Source organism: Cynocephalus volans, chromosome 8 (genome assembly GCF_027409185.1).
Source record: "Cynocephalus volans isolate mCynVol1 chromosome 8, mCynVol1.pri, whole genome shotgun sequence".
Classification (NCBI taxonomy): domain Eukaryota; kingdom Metazoa; phylum Chordata; class Mammalia; order Dermoptera; family Cynocephalidae; genus Cynocephalus; species Cynocephalus volans.
The window spans coordinates 38,037,325-38,060,631 of record NC_084467.1 but is presented as its reverse complement, the minus strand read 5'-3'; the positions used below and the strand labels follow the sequence as shown (position 1 = coordinate 38,060,631).

The 23,307-nt window shown below is 50.5% G+C and overlaps 1 protein-coding gene across 1 annotated transcript; it reads right to left on the bottom strand.

Annotated features, from left to right (window-relative positions):
* Positions 1 to 238: 238 nt before the first annotated feature.
* On the bottom strand, positions 239 to 23,307 carry FAAH (fatty acid amide hydrolase). Its single transcript, XM_063104342.1, has 15 exons — positions 23,035 to 23,307; positions 10,004 to 10,117; positions 7,971 to 8,105; positions 7,618 to 7,751; positions 7,335 to 7,541; positions 7,054 to 7,094; positions 6,699 to 6,823; positions 5,041 to 5,166; positions 4,455 to 4,552; positions 3,194 to 3,293; positions 2,871 to 2,911; positions 2,064 to 2,103; positions 1,469 to 1,577; positions 837 to 982; positions 239 to 614 (listed from the first exon to the last, which is right to left on the bottom strand). Exons 1-15 carry the CDS (start codon positions 23,227 to 23,229, stop codon positions 486 to 488), a joined length of 1,740 nt encoding a protein of 579 aa, XP_062960412.1. The 5' UTR covers positions 23,230 to 23,307; the 3' UTR covers positions 239 to 485.

The window sequence follows — 23,307 nt, the reverse complement described above, 5'->3', positions numbered from 1 at the left end:
CAGCAAAGGGGGGCTTAGTCTAAGTGAGGGGCAGGAGTGAAGTGCTGGAGGACAAAAGCCTGTGTCCATCCTGTGGGTGGTGGACACCAGGGGAGGTTTTGGAGCAGGAAGACTAACATGGCTGGCACCTGGCTCTGGATGGTCAAGCCAGCTCTGTTCTCAACAGGTTCCAGCCCCCAGCACCCTAACGATGGCGCCCAGAAAGAACACAGACGAGGAACTGTTTCTTGACTGTTAGTGGGCTTTGGCCCATGTCATACCCATTGGCTGCCACATCGGGGTTAGGGGATCAGGGCAGCGGGGACCAGAGGGAAAGCAGGGTCCAGACTCGGGGGTCTGCACTTCTTGCAGCATTTGAGGGAGAGTACATGGAAGCCTCTGCCCCATGCTGAACATCTCCTCACAGGGTGACAGTTGTGCCCTGACTAGGCTGGGCCACAGAGCATGGGGGTCTCAGGTCCTCCAGAGCCAGCCCGACGGGGCCGTCAGGACGGATGCTTCTCAGGGGTCATCAGCTGCTCCACCTCCCGCATGAAGCGCAGACACAACTCCTCCTGCCAGGGCAGAGCCACGCACTGCACAGCCACAGGCAGGCCCACACTGTTCTTTGTGGCCTGCAGGGGACACAGGCATCAGGATGGGAGGTAGCAAGGCAGGACCCCACCCCAGGGCCAGGAAGCTCCTCAGCTGAAGAGGAGAGGCAGCAAAGCAGGTCTTTCGGGTCTCGCTTTAAGAAAGGATGGTGAGCACTGCCAGCGCTGACACTGTTTTCTCCACAGAAGCTAGAGCTGGGGCAGGGGTGAGCTCAGAGGAGGGGACCCCGGGCCAGTCCTCACCTTCCTCAGCACCTTGTCCCAGATATCCCCAAAGCAGCCCCGGTAATGTTCCATCTGGGCCTCGTCCTCCACGGTCACTGTGGTGACAGGCACCACCCCCGCAGGGAAGTCCAGGCAGTTGTAGAGCACAGTGTAGCTGATAGCCCCTGGAACACATCACAAGTGGGGCCCTGGGACTTCAGTGCCGACTGTCCTCTCTGGGCCTCAGTCTCCTACTCTGTGAAATGGCACCCTGTTTCCCCAGCCAGGGAAAGGCTCTCCCAGGGCTGAGGTTTGAGTGACAAACCCCAGGAATCCAGATTTCAGGGCAGGGCTGGACATCCGCTGATGTTTTTGCTCATGTAGTTTCCCACACCTAGAATGTTGTTCCTCTTTTCTTGGCTTATTTAAATCCCATCTGGACTTCAAACACCACCTCCCAAAACTACAGACCCTGTAACTCGAGATCCCCAACTTGAACAGTGCTGATGACAGTGAGCTCATTCCCTCCCAGGGCATCCCACGAGCCTCCCATCTCTCCAGAGAGGCAGACTGTGAGCCCCCTGAAGGCAGTACTTCCCAGCAGCACTGCCGAGCACACAGCTGAATGCATATAAGAGAAGGGACAGGAGGCGAGTATCAGAAAGCCTTACCTGTGGCCTTGCCTGCGGCATTCAAGTCCAAAGCAGGGCCCAGCATGGGGGCCAGCACTACATCCAGGTTCAGTGTTCTCCACTGAGCAATCATGGTGTTGCGGTACACCTGGGGAGGACACCAACACAGCAGGGGACGTACTCAGACCCAGCCCACCCCAGATTCTCCAGTGCAGACTATAGCTGGGTTGGCTCTAGCCCCAGCACCTGCCATTGGATCTGAACTGAACCCCAGTAGGATGGAGGTACTCCAGGCAGGCAGGCAATGGCTGCTTCTCAGGGGGCTTCACCTCCCACATTGACCATAGACACGACTCTCCCTGCCAAGGCAAAGTCACACACTGCATGGCCACAGGCAAAGAAGCATCCAGGACAGGAGTCCCAGGCTGACCCAGTCCCCAAGGATGGGCATCTGGTCAAATGAGGGTCAGAGAGCAGGACCCAAGCAGTAGGCCAGGGAGTGGAAGAGAGAATGACAGGTGACTCCAGGAGACCAGTGGGAGCAGTGGCTAAGAGACCCTGCTGGCTTGTGCCTTGCCAACTATACTCCCCCCCAGGTCCCCACCCTACTTTAGTCTAGGGGCTCTGGCCTCACCTCGATTTCATGATGCAGTTCCCAGAGTTTTCCAGCCGACCTGGACAGAGGGAGTGGGGTCACCAGCCATGATGGTCACAGCCATGGAGATTAGCAACATCAGACCCCTACTCCTAACACTTCTAGATCTCACTCCTCCATGGGCCCCTCAGCCCTATGGGAGCTCTGAGAGGGCAGAGTTCACACCCCTACTGTCCAGATGAGAAAATCAGGCCCCAAGAAGGACTTAGGCCGGGTTACTTAGTGACTCCACAGTAGAGCCAAGACTAGACCAGGCCTGATTCCTTGCTATCCTTAGGACACAGGAAAGGTCAGAGCTGTCAAAGTCCTGAATGTCTGGTGGTGAGAGGAGGAGTGAGTCTACAGGATGTCAGGGCCTGAAATGGAGTGGGATATGCCCTGCCTTTCCAGCCTGAGCCACCAAGGGGCAGGTAGGACCAGGTACAGCTCAGCTTCAATCTCTAAGAGCAGCATCTCTCCCAGGTTTCCTGTGTCCAGCATCCCTACGCCCCCAGCCCAGGCCAGCTCCTTCCTGGTCCTTTCCACCCTTGCCCCAGCCAGGCTAACCTCCTCCCCACCATCCTCTCTCATCTGTTAACACTCAGGCCCTTGCTCTCCAGCCACACCTGGACACTGCTAAGGCAATTTCAAAGTCCCACCTGAAGGTCACAGAGGTTGCCCTCCTGCCTGGGCCGACTACAGCCTCAGAAGCTACTTCTGAGTCTTTTCTCATCAGAAATCACCTGAACCCAGACCCAGACTGGGGAAAGACAGGGGCAGGCATCTGGGCACAGAAAATATTCTCACCGTGACTTCAGGTTGCTGAGAAAGGATGCCAGCCTTGGGAGCTGCATGAAGACAGACATGGGGTCAATGAATCGGCTTTGAGCCAAGGGCTGGCACTCATCTTCAGGTCAAGCCACCCATGCCTCATCCCTCCATGCTGGCACCCCTTTTGGCATGCAGACTGAAGGAAAATGGCAGGGGATAGGGGGAGGAGAGCAGTCTGGGTGGGGGCTGGAGAGAAGGAGAGGCAGGAAAGAGCCGGAGGCCATAGGGCACCATGGGGTAGAAGGCCCCTGGAGGCTCCCTCCCAACCCATCCCAGTCCCTCCACTTCTGTGCCCTCACCAGGGGCTTCAGTAGGAAGGCCAGCAGTCCTTTAAGCCAATTAGGCAGCTTCAGAATTAAGATCAGGTCACCCAAGCAGGGATCCACGAAATCACCTTTGCTGGGAGACAAAAGGCCCATCCAGGCACCCCCATGCTGGCACCCCTCCTGATTATCCAGGCCCACAGCCATCCCCATTCTTTACACAGTGACCCTGTCCACCTCCCTCTTCACGAAACTCCTGTAACTATTGCTCTCCAATCTCTTCATCTGCCTTCTCTCAAACATGACATTTGTTTCTGCCGATCCTTCAGGATGTCTGGGCTTCACCCCACACCGCTGGAATTCCCCAAGGCAGGACTCAGTGCCTCCCTCTCTGGCAAATCCAGCTCAGAGCAATAAGGATTGAGAGCAACCTCTCCCCACTGACACTGATGCCAGCCTGGAGGCACGAGCGGGGTGGTCCAGGGTGAGCTGCCTATGAAGCAAGTCTCTGAAGCTGTCTCTGGCTCAAGATCTCAGGGAAAGGTCTCAGGCAGCTGACCCTGGGGCCTCATTCCCAGGGCCAGAGTGAGAGGTAGCCCTTTCTGCTGAAGCCTGGACCATACTCGGCTGCTGGGAGAGGGGGAGGAGCATGACAGACTGGGCCCTTGACTGAGCAGGGGCCGAGCTTCCCCATAGGAAGGTAAGGCAGAGGAAGTGAGTTTATGGTATGGGGGACACCAGTCCAGGCATGTCTCCAGGAGGCACCTTCAGGGCTTGTCCTCTGCCCCTGCCAAGGACTGAAAACAGTCAAGAGGAACCAGCTTCTTATACCATGAGCTCTGCAAAGTCCTTTAAAGTGAATCTGGTCTAACTCACCCACTTTAGAGAAGAGAAAACTGAGGTCCCGCTCAAAAGGAAGACTTGGCTTAAGTCAGACAGAGCCTGGAGTTACATGATGTCCAGACCCCTACCCTCCTACCTTGATCCTGCCCTTGTCTCTAATCTTTCCCAGATAGGCAACTCCTCTGCCCACCTCCTACCTCACAAGCTCAGCTCAGGGCCAGGCATGGATGCCCAATCCAGCCTCCCCTGTACTGGCACATTTCCAAAGTCTCCCTGGCAAGGTATCTGCAGGCTCAACTTGTACAGTCAGAGGGCAAGGTCCCTGCCCAGAATGTTCAGACCTTCACTGTATTCAGCTGAAGCCCATCCTGGGGGTAACAGTGCCCAGCTGCCCTCCCTGGGTCTGCCCATTTTTCTAATCCCACCACAGACCCTGAAGCCCAACATCACTCACAAGTTCTGCAGGAAGCTGTGGCCACCGTCACTGAACAGCCCACCTGTTGACAGGGTCTCCAGAGCATAGGGAATGTTGCTTGGCAAGAAAGGAACCAGCTGCAGGGATTGAGGGGTGTGAGGCCCCCAGACCTAGCAGTCCTTGGCTCCCATGACCCCTGTGCTGCCCTAAGGGTGGACCAACTCTGCCCGTGAAGTAACTCTTACTAGAGCCACAAAGGCAACCTTATTGACCCATGCAAACTCCCTGTGGAGCCACACATAAAGTTGTCTCATATAAGCAGACCAAAACCCACAGGCCCACCATCCCAGGGCCCCAGGAACCTCTAGACAGCTGTGCACCATTGTTCCTGGTTGGCTAGGCCCCCCAAATGCAGCTCACACACTGCCTGGCACAGGACTGAATTCTCCGGCTCCAATACTCCTGGCCGGCCCTCTATATATTCGTCCCACAGGGCCACAGTTCTCATCTCCAAACACAAAACAATCAAGGTGCCAAGCTACCAGGAAGGGAGTCGCAATGGGTACCAGGAAGGCTTCCCAGGAGGAGAGGAGATGCCAGGAATCCCGGGTAACTGCAGCCATACCGTGTGGCCAGCAGCCTCAAGGCTCTTCTTGGTCTCCAGCAGGGCCCGCTTCATGGCTGGAGTGGGCATGGTATAGTTGTCAGTCTCATAGTACCCTACACGCAGAGGCAGAGAGCTTCTATAGACCTGGGGGCAAAACACAGGGGTCAGGGTCAGGTTAGGAGAGGACAGCCTTATGCAGAGCTCCTAGAGATAGAAAAGCCACTCAGGCCCAGAAACAGCTGTGAGGCTGCAGCCTGGATCCGTCTGGCACCATTTCCACTGAAAACTGATCACCAGCGAGGCCAGCCCCTTCTGCTTCTGAGCCTCTCACAAAAAACCTTCACAACAATTCAGAGGTGGGAAGAGCAAGGATGAGGATTCCCACTGGTCATACAAGAAAACTGAAGCTTGAGATCTAGATAGGGAGACTAAGGCCCAGAGTGGGGCTGGGACTTACCCAACACCACCCAAGCAGAATGACAAGGTTAAGTCTGAAGCCCAGGCATCCTGTCTCCTGAGCCAAGGCTCTCCACTACCTGTGCTGGCTCCCATGACAAACTTCCAGACCCAGAACAGGGATCTCCTCTCCTCGTCTCAGGAAGCGGTTCTTGGCTGCAACTGTCTGAACACCGAGGTGCACTTAGAACATCCGCCTCTGCTGTGAAGGGGAAGCTCATCTCACCCAGCCCAGGTCTGCCCACCTGCCCCACTCCCAAGGAACACCAAGGCCCACTCTCCTGTCCATGGACCCTTAGCCCTTCCAAGGCAACACTGGCCGGGGTAAGGGCAAGAGGGCTGAACAGGAGAGGGAAATGCTGGACTGCTGAGAAAAGGACCTGACATCACACGACGTACTGTCTACCTTCACGTGACTTCATGACTCCACTGTCTGCATTGATGGAGCTTTACTACTCCTGAACACTTTGCACATAAATACAAATAACCTTGTTTTTCATTCTTGAATGACCCACCAACCCTTCAATAGAAAGCATCAAGTGACAGTTGACACTCCCTGACTCTTTGAACCTCTCACCTCAAAATCCTCACCTTGCTGTGTTCACTCATCCTCAACTATTATATCATGATCTTTACCAAATCCTAGCCACACCCCCACACTGAAAGGCCTGCCTTAAACCAGACTCCAAAATCTCCACACATATCCCTGTGTTACCCCCCACCCCCTGAGATGCCACCAAGGCTCTGCTGAGGCAGCGCTCTCCCTCCCCCAGAAGGAACACACTCAGCTTTGTCCCTCCAACAGGCTGTTTTGGTGATATCTGGAGAGCCAGCACTCCACACTGCCCACAGATCCCAGCTCAGCCAGCCTACATACCAAGCCTCCTGCTGGACACTGGCGATACAGACACAAATACGTAAGAAAGGCCACTATTTACTGAGGGTCAAACACAACCGAGGTACAGCAGTTCTCAGACTAGGAAGTGGTTCCTGTCTCCCATCTCTGTGACAGCAGCAGGGGCTGGGGCCTGTTTGAAAGCCTGAGGGTTTCCACATGCGGCAAGGGCTCCATCTGGTGGCCATCTGTGGACAGTCACTGCCGCTGGCCCCAGATCACTGGGGGTGGTTTTCAGGACAGGGCCTCCAAGGCCTGCCCACACTGCCTGGGGCATGTCTGGGTCCAGGAGTCCACCCCCCTGCCTACCCCCACCCCTGCTCACCTCTTCCCTGAAGGGCAGGGGGGGCACAGTGGGGTCCAAGCGGAACATGTCCTCACACAGCAGGGCTCGTAGGCACAGTGCCAGGCTCTCCACATCCCGGGCTATGGGGCCGATGGAGAAGGGCACTGTGGGGCAAGGAGGGAAGAGGGTCACCTGGCCCCAGTGCATTCTGGGGCTCGGTTCAAATGAGGGCTGAGCCATGGCCCAGGAGTGTGACCAACACAAGGAGGTAGGAACTCAGACCTGGAGTGACCTTGAGGACAGACACTGCCCACCAGAGAAGCAGGGGCAGAGGTGGATCAGACCAACCTCCACCCTCCTCCAGGGCACTGAGGGAGGGAATCACAGACCTCACCTGCCACCTGTCCATAGACACAACCCTTCAGGCCACTCCGGCTGGATAAGAAACAGAAGATATGAGAAACAGGAAATAGCCACCCTCTGCCCACCCCTGCACCCATACAGCAGCTCTGAGCTCTTGTCATTTTGGAAACCAGGAACCACACATGCTGGTGGTGCTGTGATGATCTGTCCCAGCAAAGCCAGGGTGAGTGAATCCCTGCATGGAGCCCAGAGAGCTTGGAAGCTAGGCCAAGGTCACACAGTGAGGTCAGAAGCTCCCTTCACCCACTATACCTGAGGCGGTTCGCTGTGGGCTTGAGGCCGCAGATGCCGCAGAAGGCAGAAGGGAAGCGGATGCTGCCTCCGATGTCAGTGCCTAAGCCCAAGGGGGAGCCTCCAGACCCAATGAGGGCCCCCTCACCCCCTGAGGAGCCACCTGGGCTCTTGGAGGACTTCCATGGGTTCACGGTCGGGCCAAAGAGGGGGTTACTGCAGTCATAGCTGGAGGAAGCAGGAAAGGATCAACCTGTGTCTTGCTGGCACCAGTGCCCTACCCACCCCACACCCAAGGCCCAACCTCAGCATGGATTGGGGCACGTTGGTGTGCACGAAGGGCACGGCGCCCTGCAGCTTCAGCACCTGCACCACCACGCAGTCGCACTCTGCTGGCACTCCCTCGTTCAGGCTCAAGCCCAGTGTCGAGTCCTGGTCCTGAGAGGAGGGATGGGCACCAAGAGGGAAGTGGCCCATGAGTCAGGACCCTCCAGCAGCCCAACATCTACTCCCACGACCATCAGGGCAAGGCAAGTCACACCATGGTCCCCTCTCAAGACCTCTGGACCTGATACTTCCCAAAGTGACCCAGGACACAGAGCTGGCTGGCAGAGATGGAGTGGGGGAGCAGAGGGCTGGTACCGAGGCATGGCACACCTTGTAGCCGAAGCACTCCTTGAGGCTTACAGGGACGCCATACAGTAGCCCCTGCCTTGGGGCCTGGGACAGCTGAGTCTCACAGTCAGCCAGGTAGGAGGTCACACAGTTGGTCCTTTTGTTCACTTCCCAGGCCTAGGGGAAGAGAAAATAGACACAAGGTAGAATGAAGCTGGTCTCTTTTTGTAATTGTGGTAAAATACAGTATACATCATATAAAATTGGCCTTTTACAGGATACCCAGGAAAAGGGTAACCAGCAACATGGCCCAGAACTAGGAACACGAAGGATGACCTAGGACCCAGCACCCACCTCATTGGGGACATTTGGATCCAGCCTCACTCTGGCTATCTCTGGCTTTCAACCCCAAGAAAGAAAGAGAGAGAGAGAGAGAACAAATTCCCAGGGCCAGGGCACTCAAAGGGGCAAGATACTGGCCTCTGATGCCCCCCGGCAGTGGTGAACTGGGAAGAAGATGACCATTGGCCACTCCCCTACTTCCTCCAAGCCACATCTCTGCCCAGTGGGGCAGACGGGAACCAGACAGGGCCAGACCCCCATCTCAGGTCATACTGGGGGTCAGCCACAGAGCAGGGCTAGACCCAGACCCCAGCCCTCTCTCCTCTGGCCCACGCGCAGCCCAGCCAAACCCCTTTCCCAGAAATGCTTGAACTTGATAATCAAGTCAGTAAAGGGGACTAAAAGGAAGGAATTATCAATAGTGACTATCTGCCTAGAGGGATCGAACCACACCCCACAGGGTCTATGGAGGAAAAGGCCAGGATAGAATGAGGTGCAGCTGTTAGTATTCCTGCTCCTGTGAAACAGCAGTGGAAAATCTGCTCCCAGCCTACCCAAGGCAGGAAGGGAGGAGGCCAAGCTATAACCAGAATGCTCTCTTGTGGCTGACTAGGAAGGTCAGGCACCTCTTCAGGGACATTGAAGGAAAGAACACCACCATCTGCTGAGACTGTACCAGTGAACTTCAAGTTCACGGAGAGATTTGCATTATCTTTTAATTCTGTTTTTCCACAACTCTTTGACGTACCCTCATATATGTCCCCTCTTTGGGTGACACTAGTCCAGCATGGGCTCTCCCTCACCCTCTCTCAGCTGTAGTCACAACACTGTCACACACACGGTCACCGTGACATTTTCCTTGCTTAGGGATCATACTATGATCACATACTCTTTCAGGAACCCATACAGGTCAAATTCATAAAGTATAAATTTGTCCTTCCTTTTTTTCCTGTCTCTTCTTTCTTTCTTTTCAGACATATTTTGAGCACTTATAATGTGAAAGACAATGTATTCAGCAGCAAGGTTCAAAGACAAATAAGACAAGCTGTGTCCACAAAGAGCCCAGAGTGGACACTAGCAAGAGACAGAGAAGACAAGGCAGATTTGCAATGAGGAACATTCTGTTAGAGAGTGAGAGCGAGCACCCAAGAGACAACCCTAACTCTCAGGGAGGCTTCCTGAAAGACATACCTCCTGCTCTCAGCCCTGGAGGCTCAGCCAGGGGAGCCTGTGACACAAAGGAGGCAAAGAGACTTCCAGGTAAAAGGAGCCCCACACAAGCCCGTGCAGAGCCCAGCTGCAGAGGAACTGAAGCGTGGAGCCTGAAGAACTGGCCTGAGAGGGCACCTGGCCAGGAGGCTGGTGCTTGGGCATGGAGGGAGATGGTGGTGGAGGGCCAGGGCAGCTGAAGGCGGATGGAGACAAGGGGAGGGCCTGGGGAGACGTATAAGAAGGAACAGACCAGACTTGGTGGAGGCGGCAGGGAGAGAGAAGTCTGGGCAGAGAGCCAGGTTTCCAGCTCAGACAACATCCTGGTGTCAGACGCACACACGCACGTGCACACACGTGCAGCGCTCTGGCTCCTTCCCTCTCTGGCAGGCCCTGGCACTGTGGTCCTACCGTGGCCCTCAGAAGGACTAACTCCAGGCCATTCCCCACAGCCTGTGGAGAGGGAAAGGGAGAGAGGGAGGAGGAGGAAAAGGGGACAGGGAGGATCACAGGACGGGCCTTACCTTTCCCACATAGGTGAAGAGGGCAGCCTCAGGGGACAGCTCCCCACTGTGTAACTTCTGCACCAGCTGAGGCAGGGGCAGGGCCAGCAGCGCCTCCGAGTCCAGGTCAGGATTCTTTGGGGGACACACTAGGATCAGTCCCCCACTCCCTGAAGGCCCCACATGCCTCTAGCAGACACATGTGGACCATACCCCTCAGTCCCCACATGTAGCCAAGCAGATGCTGTCATGTGCCAATCCATGACAAATGTGCCCATCCTGCCAGAGGGGGTATCCAGGGAGACGCCATGCCCAGGCCGATTATTAAACTATTACAAATAACTGCTCTCAATGGCTGCCTGCTGTGTGCCAGACACTGTGCTGATGCACTCCATCAGTGTGATTAAATCTTACTTCCGGGGGTTTTCAAGATGGCGGTGGCTGCGGTGGTTGGCGCGGAGTAGCTGAGGTGGAAAAGGTGGCCACTGGGCCTCAGGCAGCTGGGAAACTTGTGGACTTTCCTCTCGCCATCTCTTAAGGGAGGACGGCTGCTGCTGGCCAGTCGTGGGGGCTGACCGCCACTTTGCCCCCGGCAAGAGAGGCTGCCTCATTTACAGGCAACAGCTTTGAAGTGTGGAGCAGGAAAAGACCTGTTTCTTAGCTGCAAAAGCGAGTCTCTAAACAGGGAACACAGCGCCAGGGCTGCTGTGGATGCAGACAGGATCCCAGAGGCCGGGGCCGCACTGAAGGCGGCCAGCTGCCCTATTCAGGATTTGAGGTTTCAGGCCGGCATTAAAGAAGATTCCTGGGAGTGCCTGAGCCGCGCTGCGGGACCAACTGAACAGCCTGAGGCGGCAGCGGCTGAGAACGGGGAAGGCGACAAACCAGAGGCAGAGAGTGAGCGCCCGACCTGGCACAGCCCTGTGAGTGACCCATGGCCCAGCCCTGCTCGGGGGGCTGATGCCCACCCGGCTTCCGCCTGCATCACCGGGTCACTCACCGCCCCGGGGCTGCCTCCACTTTCCCAGGTGCTGGCAGCTCCGGCCCGGCTTGGCCAAGCCTGTCCTCCTCACCCAGCTCGGCTCCTCACTGAGCCTTCCCACTTGCTTGCCCCGGCGCGGGGCTTCCCGGGGCCTGCGGGCCGGCCTCCCCTCCCACTCCCTCCGCAGTTCTCTGGCGGGGCTGGTGGCGTGGGGCGTCCCCGGCCAGTGTCGGGAGGGCAAGGAAGTACGGGCGGGGCCGACTGTCACTCTACCACACCCTGGACTCCGGCCCGGGTAAACTTCCTGTTACTGGGAGGCAGATACCATCTCTGCAGCCACCAGCTCGGAAAAACGCCTAACCAATTTCTGGTTGGGAATAGTGTGGTAGGAGACTGCCCAAGTCCGCTTGAACCTGCCAGAGAGCTGGCTGCAGGTGGGCGCTAGACTCGGTCCATGCCGGGGGGATACAAAGGTGAACAAGTCCCGAGAAAGATCTACACAGTGCTACAAAGGCACCCAGAGCGACTGGTCGTCTGTGCCTACCAGAAACCTGGTAGACTTCCTGGGCGAGGCGGTGCCGAGCAGGGTCTTGAAGGCCCGGCTGATAGACGAGGGTTGCAGAAGACACGCCCCAGCCCAGCACAGTGCACACAGAGTGGGGAGACGTGCGGCCAGGGAGGCGGAGACTCGACAGAAACCACACACCCTGTGGGGTCGCCACTGCACGATCCAACAGCCTGGGCCAGAGCACACGGAACAGGGAGAAGTCCTGCATGGGAAGGGAAAGCTCAGCAGAGATCACACACCCTGTGGTACGTGATCCACCAGCCCAGCAGAGTCCAAGCTGACCAGAAAGGTGGCTCCCCGGAGAGGCCCAAGACCCGAGGCAACCATACACACAAGGCACTAGAGGCCAACTGAGCAGTCACGGAGGGAGCCATACGAAATTGGCAACCACAGCAACATCTTAGTTAGTCATTAGTCTCAAACCGGTGGACTGTGAAACCCCCTGCCACAATGAATAAACATCAAAAAAAAGATACCAGAAATACAAAAAATCAAGAAAGTACACCACCAAAAGTTAATAAATCTCAAACTCTAGATCCTATAGAACAAGAAGCCCTTGAAATGACTGACAAGGAATTTCGAGTGATAATTCTAAGGAAACTGAATGAGATACAAGAAAACTCAGCTAGACATCATGATGAAATGAGGAAAGTATACAGGACCTGAAAGAGGAAATGTACAAGGAAATCAATGCCCTGAAAAAAAATGTAGCGGAACTTGCTGAACTGAAGAAGTTATTCAGCGAAATAAAAAACACAACAGAGAGTTTAACCAGCAGGCTTGTCGAAGTTGAAGAGAGAACCTCTGAACTTGAAGATGCGCTGTTTGAAATAACACAAGCAGACAAAAAGAAAGAAAAAAGAATCAAAGACATTGAAGAAAATCTAAGAGAGATATCAGACAACCTTAAGCGCTCAAATATCCGAGTCATGGGTATTCCAGAAGGGGAGGAAAATGGAGATTGCATTGAAAACATATTCAACAAAATAGTGTCAGAAAACTTCCCAGGTATAGGAAAAATCACAGATCTTCAGATCCAGGAAGCTCAACGATCTCCAAACGTATTCAACCCAAAAAGGTCTTCTCCAAGACATGTTATAGTCAAATTGGCAAAACTCAAAGACAAAGAGAGAATCTTAAAAGCTGCAAGAGAGAAGCATCAAATCACCTATAATGGAGACCCAATCAGGCTAACATCAGACTTTTCATCACAAACCCTAAAAGCTGGAAAGGAATGGGATGATATATTCAAAATACTAAAAGACAAAGATTGCCAGCCAAGAATACTCTACCCTGTGAGGCTATCCTTCCGAAATGAAGGGCAAATAGTATATTTCTCAGACAAACAAAAACTGCGGGAGTTCACTACCACACGACCACCCTTACAAGAAATTCTCAAGGGAGTACTGGGTTTGGTTCCTGAAAAATAACTACCACTGCCATAAAAACCCAAGAAAAATCTAAACCCACTAGTATAATAAAAATGGCATTCATGAAGAGAAAACAATCAAACAAAAACGCTATCTATAACCTAAGGAACCAACAAACACAGAAACCAAACAGTAAATCAGAAGGCAAGGAACAAAAGACACCTAAGACAACCAAACAACCAATAAAATGCTAGGAATAAATCAACACCTTTCAATAACAACTCTTAATGTAAAAGGCTTAAATTCCCCAATCAAAAGACAGACTGGGGCTGAGCCCGTGGCGCACTCGGGAGAGTGTGGCACTGGGAGCGCGGCGACCCTCCCGCCCAAGGGTTCGGATCCTGTATAGGAGTGGCCGGTGCACTCACTGGCTGAGTACCGGTCACGAAAAAGACAAAAAAAAAAAAAAAGACACAGACTGGCTGACTGGATCAAAAAGGAGGTCCCAACTATATGCTGCCTACAAGAGACCCACCTCACCCATAAAGATTCACATAGACTAAGAGTGAAAGGATGGAAAAAGATTTACCATGTAAACAGAAAAGAAAAACGAGCTGGAGTAGCTATTCTTATATCTGACAAAATAGACTTTAAACTAAAAACCATAAAAAGAGACAATGAGGGACACTACGTAATGATAAAAGGACTGATCCATCAAGAAGACATAACAATCATAAATATGTACGCACCCAATGTTGGAGAGCCAGATTTATAAAACAAACTCTATTAGACCTAAAGAAGGAAATAGACACTAATACCATAAGAGCAGGGGACCTGAACACCCCACTGTCAATATTGGACAGATCATCTAGACAGAGAATCAGCAGAGAAACACAAGATCTAAACAACACTCTGGACCAATTGGACTTGGCAGATATCTACAGAACATTCCATCCAACAACCTCAGAATATTCATTCTTCTCATCAGCACATGGATCATTCTCCAGGATAGATCACATATTAGGTCACAAATCAAGTCTCAATAAATTAAAAAACATTGGAATTATCCCATGTATTTTCTCAGACCACAATGGATTAAAACTAGAAATTAATAACAAACGAAACTCTGGAAACTATACAAACACATGGAAATTAAACAGCATTCTACTTAATGACATATGGGTCCAAGAAGAAATCAAGCAGGAAATCAAAAAATTTCTTGAAACTAATGAAAACAATGATACATCATACCAAAACCTGTGGGATACTGCAAAAGCAGTATTAAGGGGGAAATTTATTGCATTAAATGCTCACTTCAGAAGAATGGAAAGATGGCAAGTGAACAACCTAACACTTCACCTTAAAGAACTAGAAAAACAAGAACAATCCAAACCTAAAGTTAGCAGACGGAAAGAAATCATTAACATCAGAGCAGAACTGAATGAAATTGAAACCCAAAAAACAATTAAGATCAATGAATCAAAAAGTTGGTTTTTTGAAAAGATAAATAAAATTGACAAACCATTAGCATGGCTAACAAAAAAAAGAAGAGAGAAGACTCAAATAACAAAAATTAGAAATGAAAAAGGTGACATTACAACTGATTCAGCTGAAATACAAGGAATCATTCGAGACTACTATAAACAACTATATGCCAACAAATTTGAAAATCTGGAGGAAATGGATAAATTTCTGGACACACACAAGCTCCCAAAACTGAACCATGAAGACACAGAAAATTTGAACAGACCAATAACAATAAAGGAGATTGAAGCTGTTATCAGAAGGCTCCCAACAAAGAAAAGCCCAGGACCAGATGGATTCACAGCAGAATTTTACCAAACATTCAAAGAGGAATTGACACCGATTCTTTACAAACTATTCCAAAAGATTGAAACGGATGCAAATCTCCCAAACTCATTCTATGAAGCAAACATCATCCTGATACCAAAACCGGGTAAAGATATAACCAAAAAAGAAAACTACAGGCCGATATCCTTGATGAATATAGATGCAAAAATCCTCACTAAAATACTAGCAAACAGAATACAGCAACGCATACGTAAAATTATTCACCACGATCAAGTGGGATTCATCCCAGGGATGCAAGGTTGGTTCAACATATGCAAATCAATAAATGTGATACACCATATTAATAAACTCAAACACAAGGACCGTATGATCATCTCTATAGATGCTGAAAAAGCATTTGATAAAGTTCAGCACTCATTCATGACAAAGACCCTCTATAAGTTAGGTATAGAGGGAAAGTATCTCAACATAATTAAAGCCATATATGCCAAACCCACTGCCAATATCATCCTGAATGGGGAAAAGCTGAAAGCTTTTCCTTTAAGAACAGGAACTAGACAAGGATGCCCACTCTCACCACTCCTATTCAACATAATATTGGAAGTACTAGCCAGAGCAATCAGAGAAGAGAAGGAAATAAAGGGCATCCAGATTGGAAAAGATGAAGTCAAACTGTCCCTGTTTGCAGATGACATGATCCTATATATCGAACAGCCTAAAGCCTCTACAAAAAAACTGTTGGAATTGATAAATGATTTCAGCACAGTAGCAGGATACAAAATCAACACACAAAAATCAGTAGCATTTCTTTTCTCCAATAGTGAACATGCAGAACGAGAAATCAAGAAAGTCTGCCCATTTACAATAGCCACCAAAAAAATAAAATACTTAGGAATTGAGTTAACCAAGGAGGTGAAATATCTCTATAATGAGAACTACTAGCCACTGCTGAGAGAAATTAGAGAGGATACAAGAAGATGGAAAGATATCCCATGCTCTTGGATTGGAAGAATCAACATAGTGAAAATGTCCATACTACCCAAAGTGATATACAAATTCAATGCAATCCCCATCAAAATTCCAAAGACATTTTTCTCAGAAATGGAAAAAACTATCCAGTCATTTATATGGAACAATAAAAGACCACGCATAGCCAAAGCAATGCTGAGCAAAAAAAATAAAGCTGGAGGCATAACACTACCTGACTTTAAGCTATACTACAAAGCTATAATAACCAAAACAGTATGGTACTGGCATAAAAACAGACACACTGACCAATGGAATAGAATAGAGAATCCAGAAATCAACCCACACACTTACTGCCATCTGATCTTTGACAAAGGCACCAAACCTATTCACTGAGGAAGGGACTGCCTCTTCAGCAAATGGTGTTGGGATAACTGGATATCCATATGCAGGAGAATGAAACTAGATCCATACCTGTCACCGTATACTAAAATCAACTCAAAATGGATTAAGGATTTAAATATACACCCTGAAACAATAAAACTTCTTAAAGAAAACATAGGAGAAACACTTGAGGAAATAGGACTGGACACAGACTTCATGAATACAACCCCAAAAGCACGGGCAACCAAAGGAAAAATAAACAAATGGGATTATATCAAACTAAAAAGCTTCTGCACAGCAAAAGAAACAATTAACAGACTTAAAAGACAACCAACAGAGTGGGAGAAAATATTTGCAAAATATACATCTGACAAAGGATTAATATCCAGAATATACAAGGAACTCAAACAACTTTACAAGAAGAAAACAAGCAACCCAATCAAAAAATGGGCAAAAGAGCTAAGTAGGCATTTCTCTAAGGAAGATATCCAAATGGCCAACAGACATAGGAAAAAATGCTCAACATCACTCAGCATCCGGGAAATGCAAATCAAAACCACACTGAGATACCATCTAACCCCAGTTAGGATGGCTAAAATCCAAAAGACCCTGAACGATAAATGCTGGCGAGGTTGCGGAGAAAAAGGAACTCTCATACATTGTTGGTGGGACTGCAAAATGGTGCAGCCTCTATGGAAAATGGTATGGAGGTTCCTCAAACAATTGCAGATAGATCTACCATACGACCCAGCTATCCCACTGTTGGGAATATATCCAGAGGAATGGAAATCATCAAGTCGAAGGTATACCTGTTCCCCAATGTTCATCGCAGCACTCTTTGCAATAGCCAAGAGTTGGAACCAGCCCAAATGTCCATCATCAGATGAGTGGATACGGAAAATGTGGTACATCTACACAATGGAATACTACTCAGCTATAAAAACGAATGAAATACTGCCATTTGCAACAACATGGATGGACCTTGAGAGAATTATATTAAGTGAAACAAGTCAGGCACAGAAAGAGAAATACCACATGTTCTCACTTATTGGTGGGAGCTAAAAATTAATATATAAATTCACACACACACACACCCAAAAAAAAAAGAAAAACGGGGGGGTGGGAAGAAGATATAACAACCACAATTACTTGAAGTTGATACAACAAGCAAACAGAAAGGACATTGTTGGGGGGGGAGGAGGGAGGGAGGTTTTGGTGATGGGGAGCAATAATCAGCCACAATGTATATCGACAAAATAAAATTTGAAAAAAAAAAAAAAATCTTACTTCCACTCCCATTGCACAGATAAAGAAACTGAGGCTCAGAGAGAGGCACTGCCTTGCCTAGGTAAACTGTAGTGCTCTGCCCTCCCAGCATGGGCAAAACAAGAAGACCCCATCCTGGGTGGCTGGGCCTGTAGCTGGAGGCCACACCCAAAAGGGAAGATTTACACACTCATTCCACAGTTAGGTATTGTACACCTGCTCTGTAGCCAAGCTCCACATTAGTGTGGGAGTCAGGAGTGAACACAAAGCCATGCCTGTGGCAGCAGGGACCCAGGTCAGCAGATGAGTCACAGTAAACAAATAAGAACTTTAGATAGTGAGAAATGACTTAAAGAAAATAAAGAGGGTGCAGTGAGTGAGCAGCCCACCTGGGTAAGGTGGGCAGGGAAGAGCTCTGAAGGGCGAGGGCATTTGAGCAGATCCTCTGCTGCCAGGCCTCGAGGGTTCCCAGAGCCTCTGGGGTCAGCCCCTGCCTGCAAACACCTGCCTGCTTCATCCTCAGGGGTATTGGACCAACTGGTAAACACAGAGTCACAGCCACCACTCCTCACCCCACCTTCCCCTGCTCTTGCTTAGGCCAACAGAGACCTCCTTCTAGCCAAATCCAACAGGTGATTGACTCTTTCTCCGACTCCACGTCTCACTGAAGAATCCAAAGGTATTGAGCCCACACGCCGGCTCTCTGCAATTCCTCCTGGACGGGGAGACACCACACTCTCCTGGATTCCCTCCTGCCTCTCTGCTGCTACTTCTGCAACTTGTTTATTTAGTCAGTCAACAAACATGCTTTGAGCACCTACTAAGGACTATGTTAGGGGCTATAAATTTAGAGGTAACCAAGACAGACAAGGTCCCTGCTTTCAGAGAGCATACATTCACAAAAATAAACAAGTTAAATAATAGGTCATGATAAGTGTGAGACAGCAGATAAACAGTGCTGTGATGTAATGACAGGATGACTTAGATGGAATGCGCAGGCCTGAAGCGACATTTCAGCTGTGATTTGAAGGATGAGAAGGAGCCAGATGTGAGGAGAGACAGAGACTCCTCAAGGTTGCCCTGGGCACCTTCTCTGAGGCTGAGAGGCCTTCCCTCCCCCGGCTTGCATGTGCCCTCTCTCTCTGGGCTCTCCACCTATCCCACAGCTCCTGCTCCTTCACCCAGCCCCACCCAGCTAAGCCCAAAGCAGCTCACTGGGCTAATCCTGTCACTTGCCACCCACCCCTCGTGTCCTTCCCTCTGAGCTCATCACTTCCCCCATTTTCTTTTTCTTTTTTTTTTTAGTGGCTAGCTGGTACGGGTATCCGAACCCTTGACCTTGGTGTTATAACATCCAGCTAACCAGCCAGCCCCCCTACCCACTTTCAATCAGCTCTTCCTCCGAGTACCCCGAACTCTCACTCAGGGAAGGGCGTGGCCATCCATCCAGGTGTTCAGCTGAGAAAACAGGAGTCATTCTGGTTCCTCCCGCTCCTTCCCACCTGCACCTAGTAAGTCACCAAGCCCTCAGTAGCTCTGGAAAATGGCCACCTCCCCATCTCCTGTACCAAGACCCCTCATTGGGGTTCATCTCTTTCTCTTGGGTCACACAGGGGCCACCTAACTGCTGCTCTGCCCTAGCCTCACCCCTCCAACCCACACTTCCTGCTGGGGCCAGAGAACACAAAGCCCAACCTGGCCTTGCTTCTCCCCTTAAAATCCCCATCACATCACACCACAAGCTCCAGAACATATTCCAGGAGGTGCTTCTGGGCAGGGATTCCGTGAGACTCAACTAAACCCTTCCCCACAATGTGCCACTGCGCTCTCACACCCACAACACTCCCAGAACAGACTGCCCCTCCACACACACACACACACACACACACACACACACACACACACACACCCTACAGCCTTTGCACCCAATTCTTCAATATCAAGAGCACTTCCCTGAATTTATTAAACTGATAAAACACTTTTTCTTTGGTGGCTGGCCCCTACAGGGATTGAACCCTGGACCTTGGTGCTATCAGCACCATGCTCTAACCAACTGACCTAACCAGCCAGCCCTGGATTTTTTTTTTTTTTTTCTTTTTTAATACAGGAAACTACAAAGAAGAAAAAAATAGGTCTATGACCTCTCCCCAAACACACCCGATGATCCCTGTTGCTATTTTTCTTAAAAGGTATACAAAATTAAAAGTGAGCATTCTCTCCACCCCGTCTATCCTGCACAGTCCCTCTTCTAAAAGGAAAAAAGTTTTTGAAAAACCCACAATGTATGAAGGTACTTCAAAAACTTCATCCCAAAAATGGAATTAAAAGACAGTACAAATCTTTCCATGAACTTTTGGAAGACCCCTTGTATACAGCTGTTTATTCTTTTTTGCACAAAGGGATCATGCTACACACATAGTACCCAGGCAAGACACATCTTGCCTGTCCCATCACACAATGAAAATAGAAACTTTGCCTTATTTTTTTATCTGCTTATGTAAATATGTGCTGATTACAAAAACAAATGCCTAAAAGTACGAGAAGAAAGTCAACATCAGCAGAGAGCCCACCACAGTGGAATAATTACCACTGACAGTCTGGTCACCATCTCCTCCCACCACGCCTGAAAAGGTGCCCACAAAATCTCTGTGCATCAGCTGGCAGCATGCTCCCCTCCATTCTCAGCACAAATTTTCACTCTTTCTTATGTTCTTCCCTGTTGACAGCTGATGACAGAGTTGCTAACAGTTACTTTTCAGTCTTCACCTAGTAACAGGCAGCTGAGACATTTTCTCTCTCACAAGACACCAAAGTCAGTCTGTACCTACAGGAGGCCAATCTGTAAACACGGGGGAAGTTGATTCTGTGTGGAACATGCAGGGAAGTGTACAGATAACTTCTAACTAGTCAAACGTATGTATGCATACTTTTTCCAGAGAGGGATACTATACCTATCATTTATGTATCACCCCTCCTCCATCTATTTCTTTTTCTCCTTCTGAACCACCTATTGTCCTAATTTCAGGTCTCCTGGATTGTCCTCCATGTCTGTTTTCTTTTCCCTCACTTTTTTTAAATCACTTTTGTTCTGTTTCAAGATATTTCTTCCATTTGATCATGTAGGCCACTGATACTGGTCTCCACAATAACCATGCACTCCTTCAATTCATCTACTGAATAATTTCATTTTAAAGTAATGTGCAAGGTAGGCTTGGAGAAGGCCAGGATACAGAACCACCGTTCAGATAAAGTTGAAGGACCTGGCATTGGTAATACTAGTGGGACTCTGATAAGCGGGTTGTAAGAGATGTGAAAAAGGGTATTCAGGGTAAAACAGAACTACACGTGCAAAGGCACAGAGGCATGAGTGGGTGTTCTGTGATGTCTCTCCCCGCCATAATATTCCATTGATGGTGACCCCTCTCTTCAGTTTAAAAAGGATATCAAAACTCTTTCAGGGGACAGGGTGGGAAAAAATGATTGAAGGTTTATTACAGGTTAGCTTCACATAGTCAACAGAGTTACCAGAAACACACCTTTCTCTAGAGTTGCTCTAGAGTGTAGAGAGAAGTTAACCATTGTGTGATGACTCAGAAGGTGTTTTATGTCCCCTCTCCCCTGTCCAGTCTGTGTCCTCCTTGGAACACAGCTAGGTATCTGGGCTCCAAACTAGTTTTGTCCAGAATCCATCAGGCAGGAGCTATACTGCTCAGGAGCTCCTTGCTATTCAGCCCTGGGCTGTGAGGGCCTCAGAAGGAAGGCTGCTGAGACCATATCAGGTCCCACCTCCCCTCATCCAGGAACTCCAGGGCCAAGCAGAAGGGCGCCTTGGGGGAAGGGGGTGGGAAGGAGGTACCGGGGCTGGGCTGAGTTCAGCTAAAACTCCACCTCCTACCAACCCCAAGGCTTACAAAGCTATTATCATCGAGACCCCACCCCTTTGCTGATTGCTCAAACCCCCAGAGGCTCCGAAAAGAATTCTTCCTTTGTCTTTCAGTCATTGGAAACCCAAAAGGTAATTTTCTGCTTCCCCTTCTGAAAGAGCCAAGCTTTGGTGTTGGAAGCCATGCTCTCCTGCCCCAGGCAGGATGTGTAAACAGCCTTTTGTATTTCAGAGCCAAAACCTCAGTCTTAGAAGGTGGTTCTTAAAAATAATGAAGGGCAGTTACTCCAGACATACACACTGATGCTTAGAGTTGTGCAGGAAGACCCATCATTCTACCATCCCACACCCATGCCAGCCAAATGGATTCCTCATAACTAGGAGAGGAGTTCTGTAGGCAGGAACTGTGAGCAAATTCCTGCACCTGCTCCCCACACAGCTCTTGGAGCTGGCACAACTCAGCTGGCTGCACGGAAAGACATGGGGCCTCTGGAGCAGCTGAAGGTCTCCAGGATAATCACAAGGATCTCTGAGAGGGGCACTCCAGAGCTCAGCCAGAGAAGGGGGCTAGACAGTGAAGAACCTGTGCTTCTGTAGGGGAGGTGGCCAGTTTGAATTGAACACCAGGACCCTCCCAATCTGGGAAGAGGCCCTAAAAATTAACTGATGGTGTACTTTTCAGCCAGCTTGACAAGTGGAGGCTGGAACCAGACATATTTTGATTTCAATAAATAAATATGACACATCCTAGCCTCAGGGATGGTGTGGAATAAATTCATACAATTACAGCTAGCCAAAACGTCACCACATTCAAGGCTACATCCTGGGCCTGGATTCCAAGACCCAGTCTCCTTTCCTGATACCTCTCCTGTGCTCTTCTCCACTGGAGTGAGGCTGGAGAGTTCCGCTGAGTACCGAGGTTCTAGTTCCAGCTCTGCCACAACTCAAAAATCACTAGCTGCAGCTGAGCATCCGCTAAATGTAATTTTCTATGACTCCCTCTCTGTCTTCCACCTAGGTACACCCCCCTGACTCCTGCTGTCCCGCCTTCCCATCTGTTAGAGCCCACAAACACTCAGGGCAAGTCTTCCCTGTCTGAGGACATCAGAACATCTCCCAGAGTTCAGCATTTTGGCTTCTAACTGGGGCCAGTGTTTCATACACCTGGTGGGAAGTCCTCTCAATCTGGACCCCCCGCCCCCAAACATACACACACAGATGATCCAGAGAGGAAGAAAAGCTTGCTGACAGATCTCGCAGGGAACGGCTGGAAATAAACTTGCTCCTGCAAGGGGCTTGCCGGAGCTTGAACACGACAACCTGGGCGACAGGAGCTTAAGGAGATTTCCATTCTAGCCCGACTTTGCCAATAATTCCTCATGCATTTGGGCAAGTCTCTTTCTGGCTCCTTCTTAGGATCTTCATGTACAAATCAAGCAGTTTGAACTTTTGGCTCTCCGGATTATCCGGGTCACCGCTCCGGGATTCCAAAGTCCTAAACTACAGCCTTTTGTTGGTTTCCACGCTAGCGTTTTCGCGTTCAAATGGCGATTTTGAGATACTTTGGCACGTAGCAAAGCTCTTTTTTTGACCCTGTGTCTATAGCCTTCCACAGCCTGCCCTGTCCCTTTCCTTCCCCCTGGCCCCACCGGGCTCAGAAAGAGTGCGGAACTCATTAAAGTGAGGAGAGGGTCTGTAGAGTTACACACCTGCGCCGCCCACACACCTGCGCCGCCTGCCCCTCCGCGCGTCCGGGCGACTGAAGGTGCTGCTGGGTCTACCTCCACCCGGTGCCCACCCCGCCCGGCTCCTGGTCGTCACCTGGAGCCGGAATCGCTGCGCCGCCTTGGCCATGGTCTCCAGGCCTGCTCGCTGACTCTGTCGGGCCCGGGCCGCCGCGCCCCGCGCATTCCGGCGCCCGGACCAGCGCAGGGCCACGGCCGCCGCCACCAAGCAGCAGGCCAGGGCAGCCCCGGAGGCTCCAGAGAGCGCGGCCCACAGTTCGTTCAGCACCATGATCTCCCGCCGCCAACTGCTGCCGAGCCGAGAGCAACAGATGAAGAATCAGCACGCGCGACCCGACCGCCCGCCACC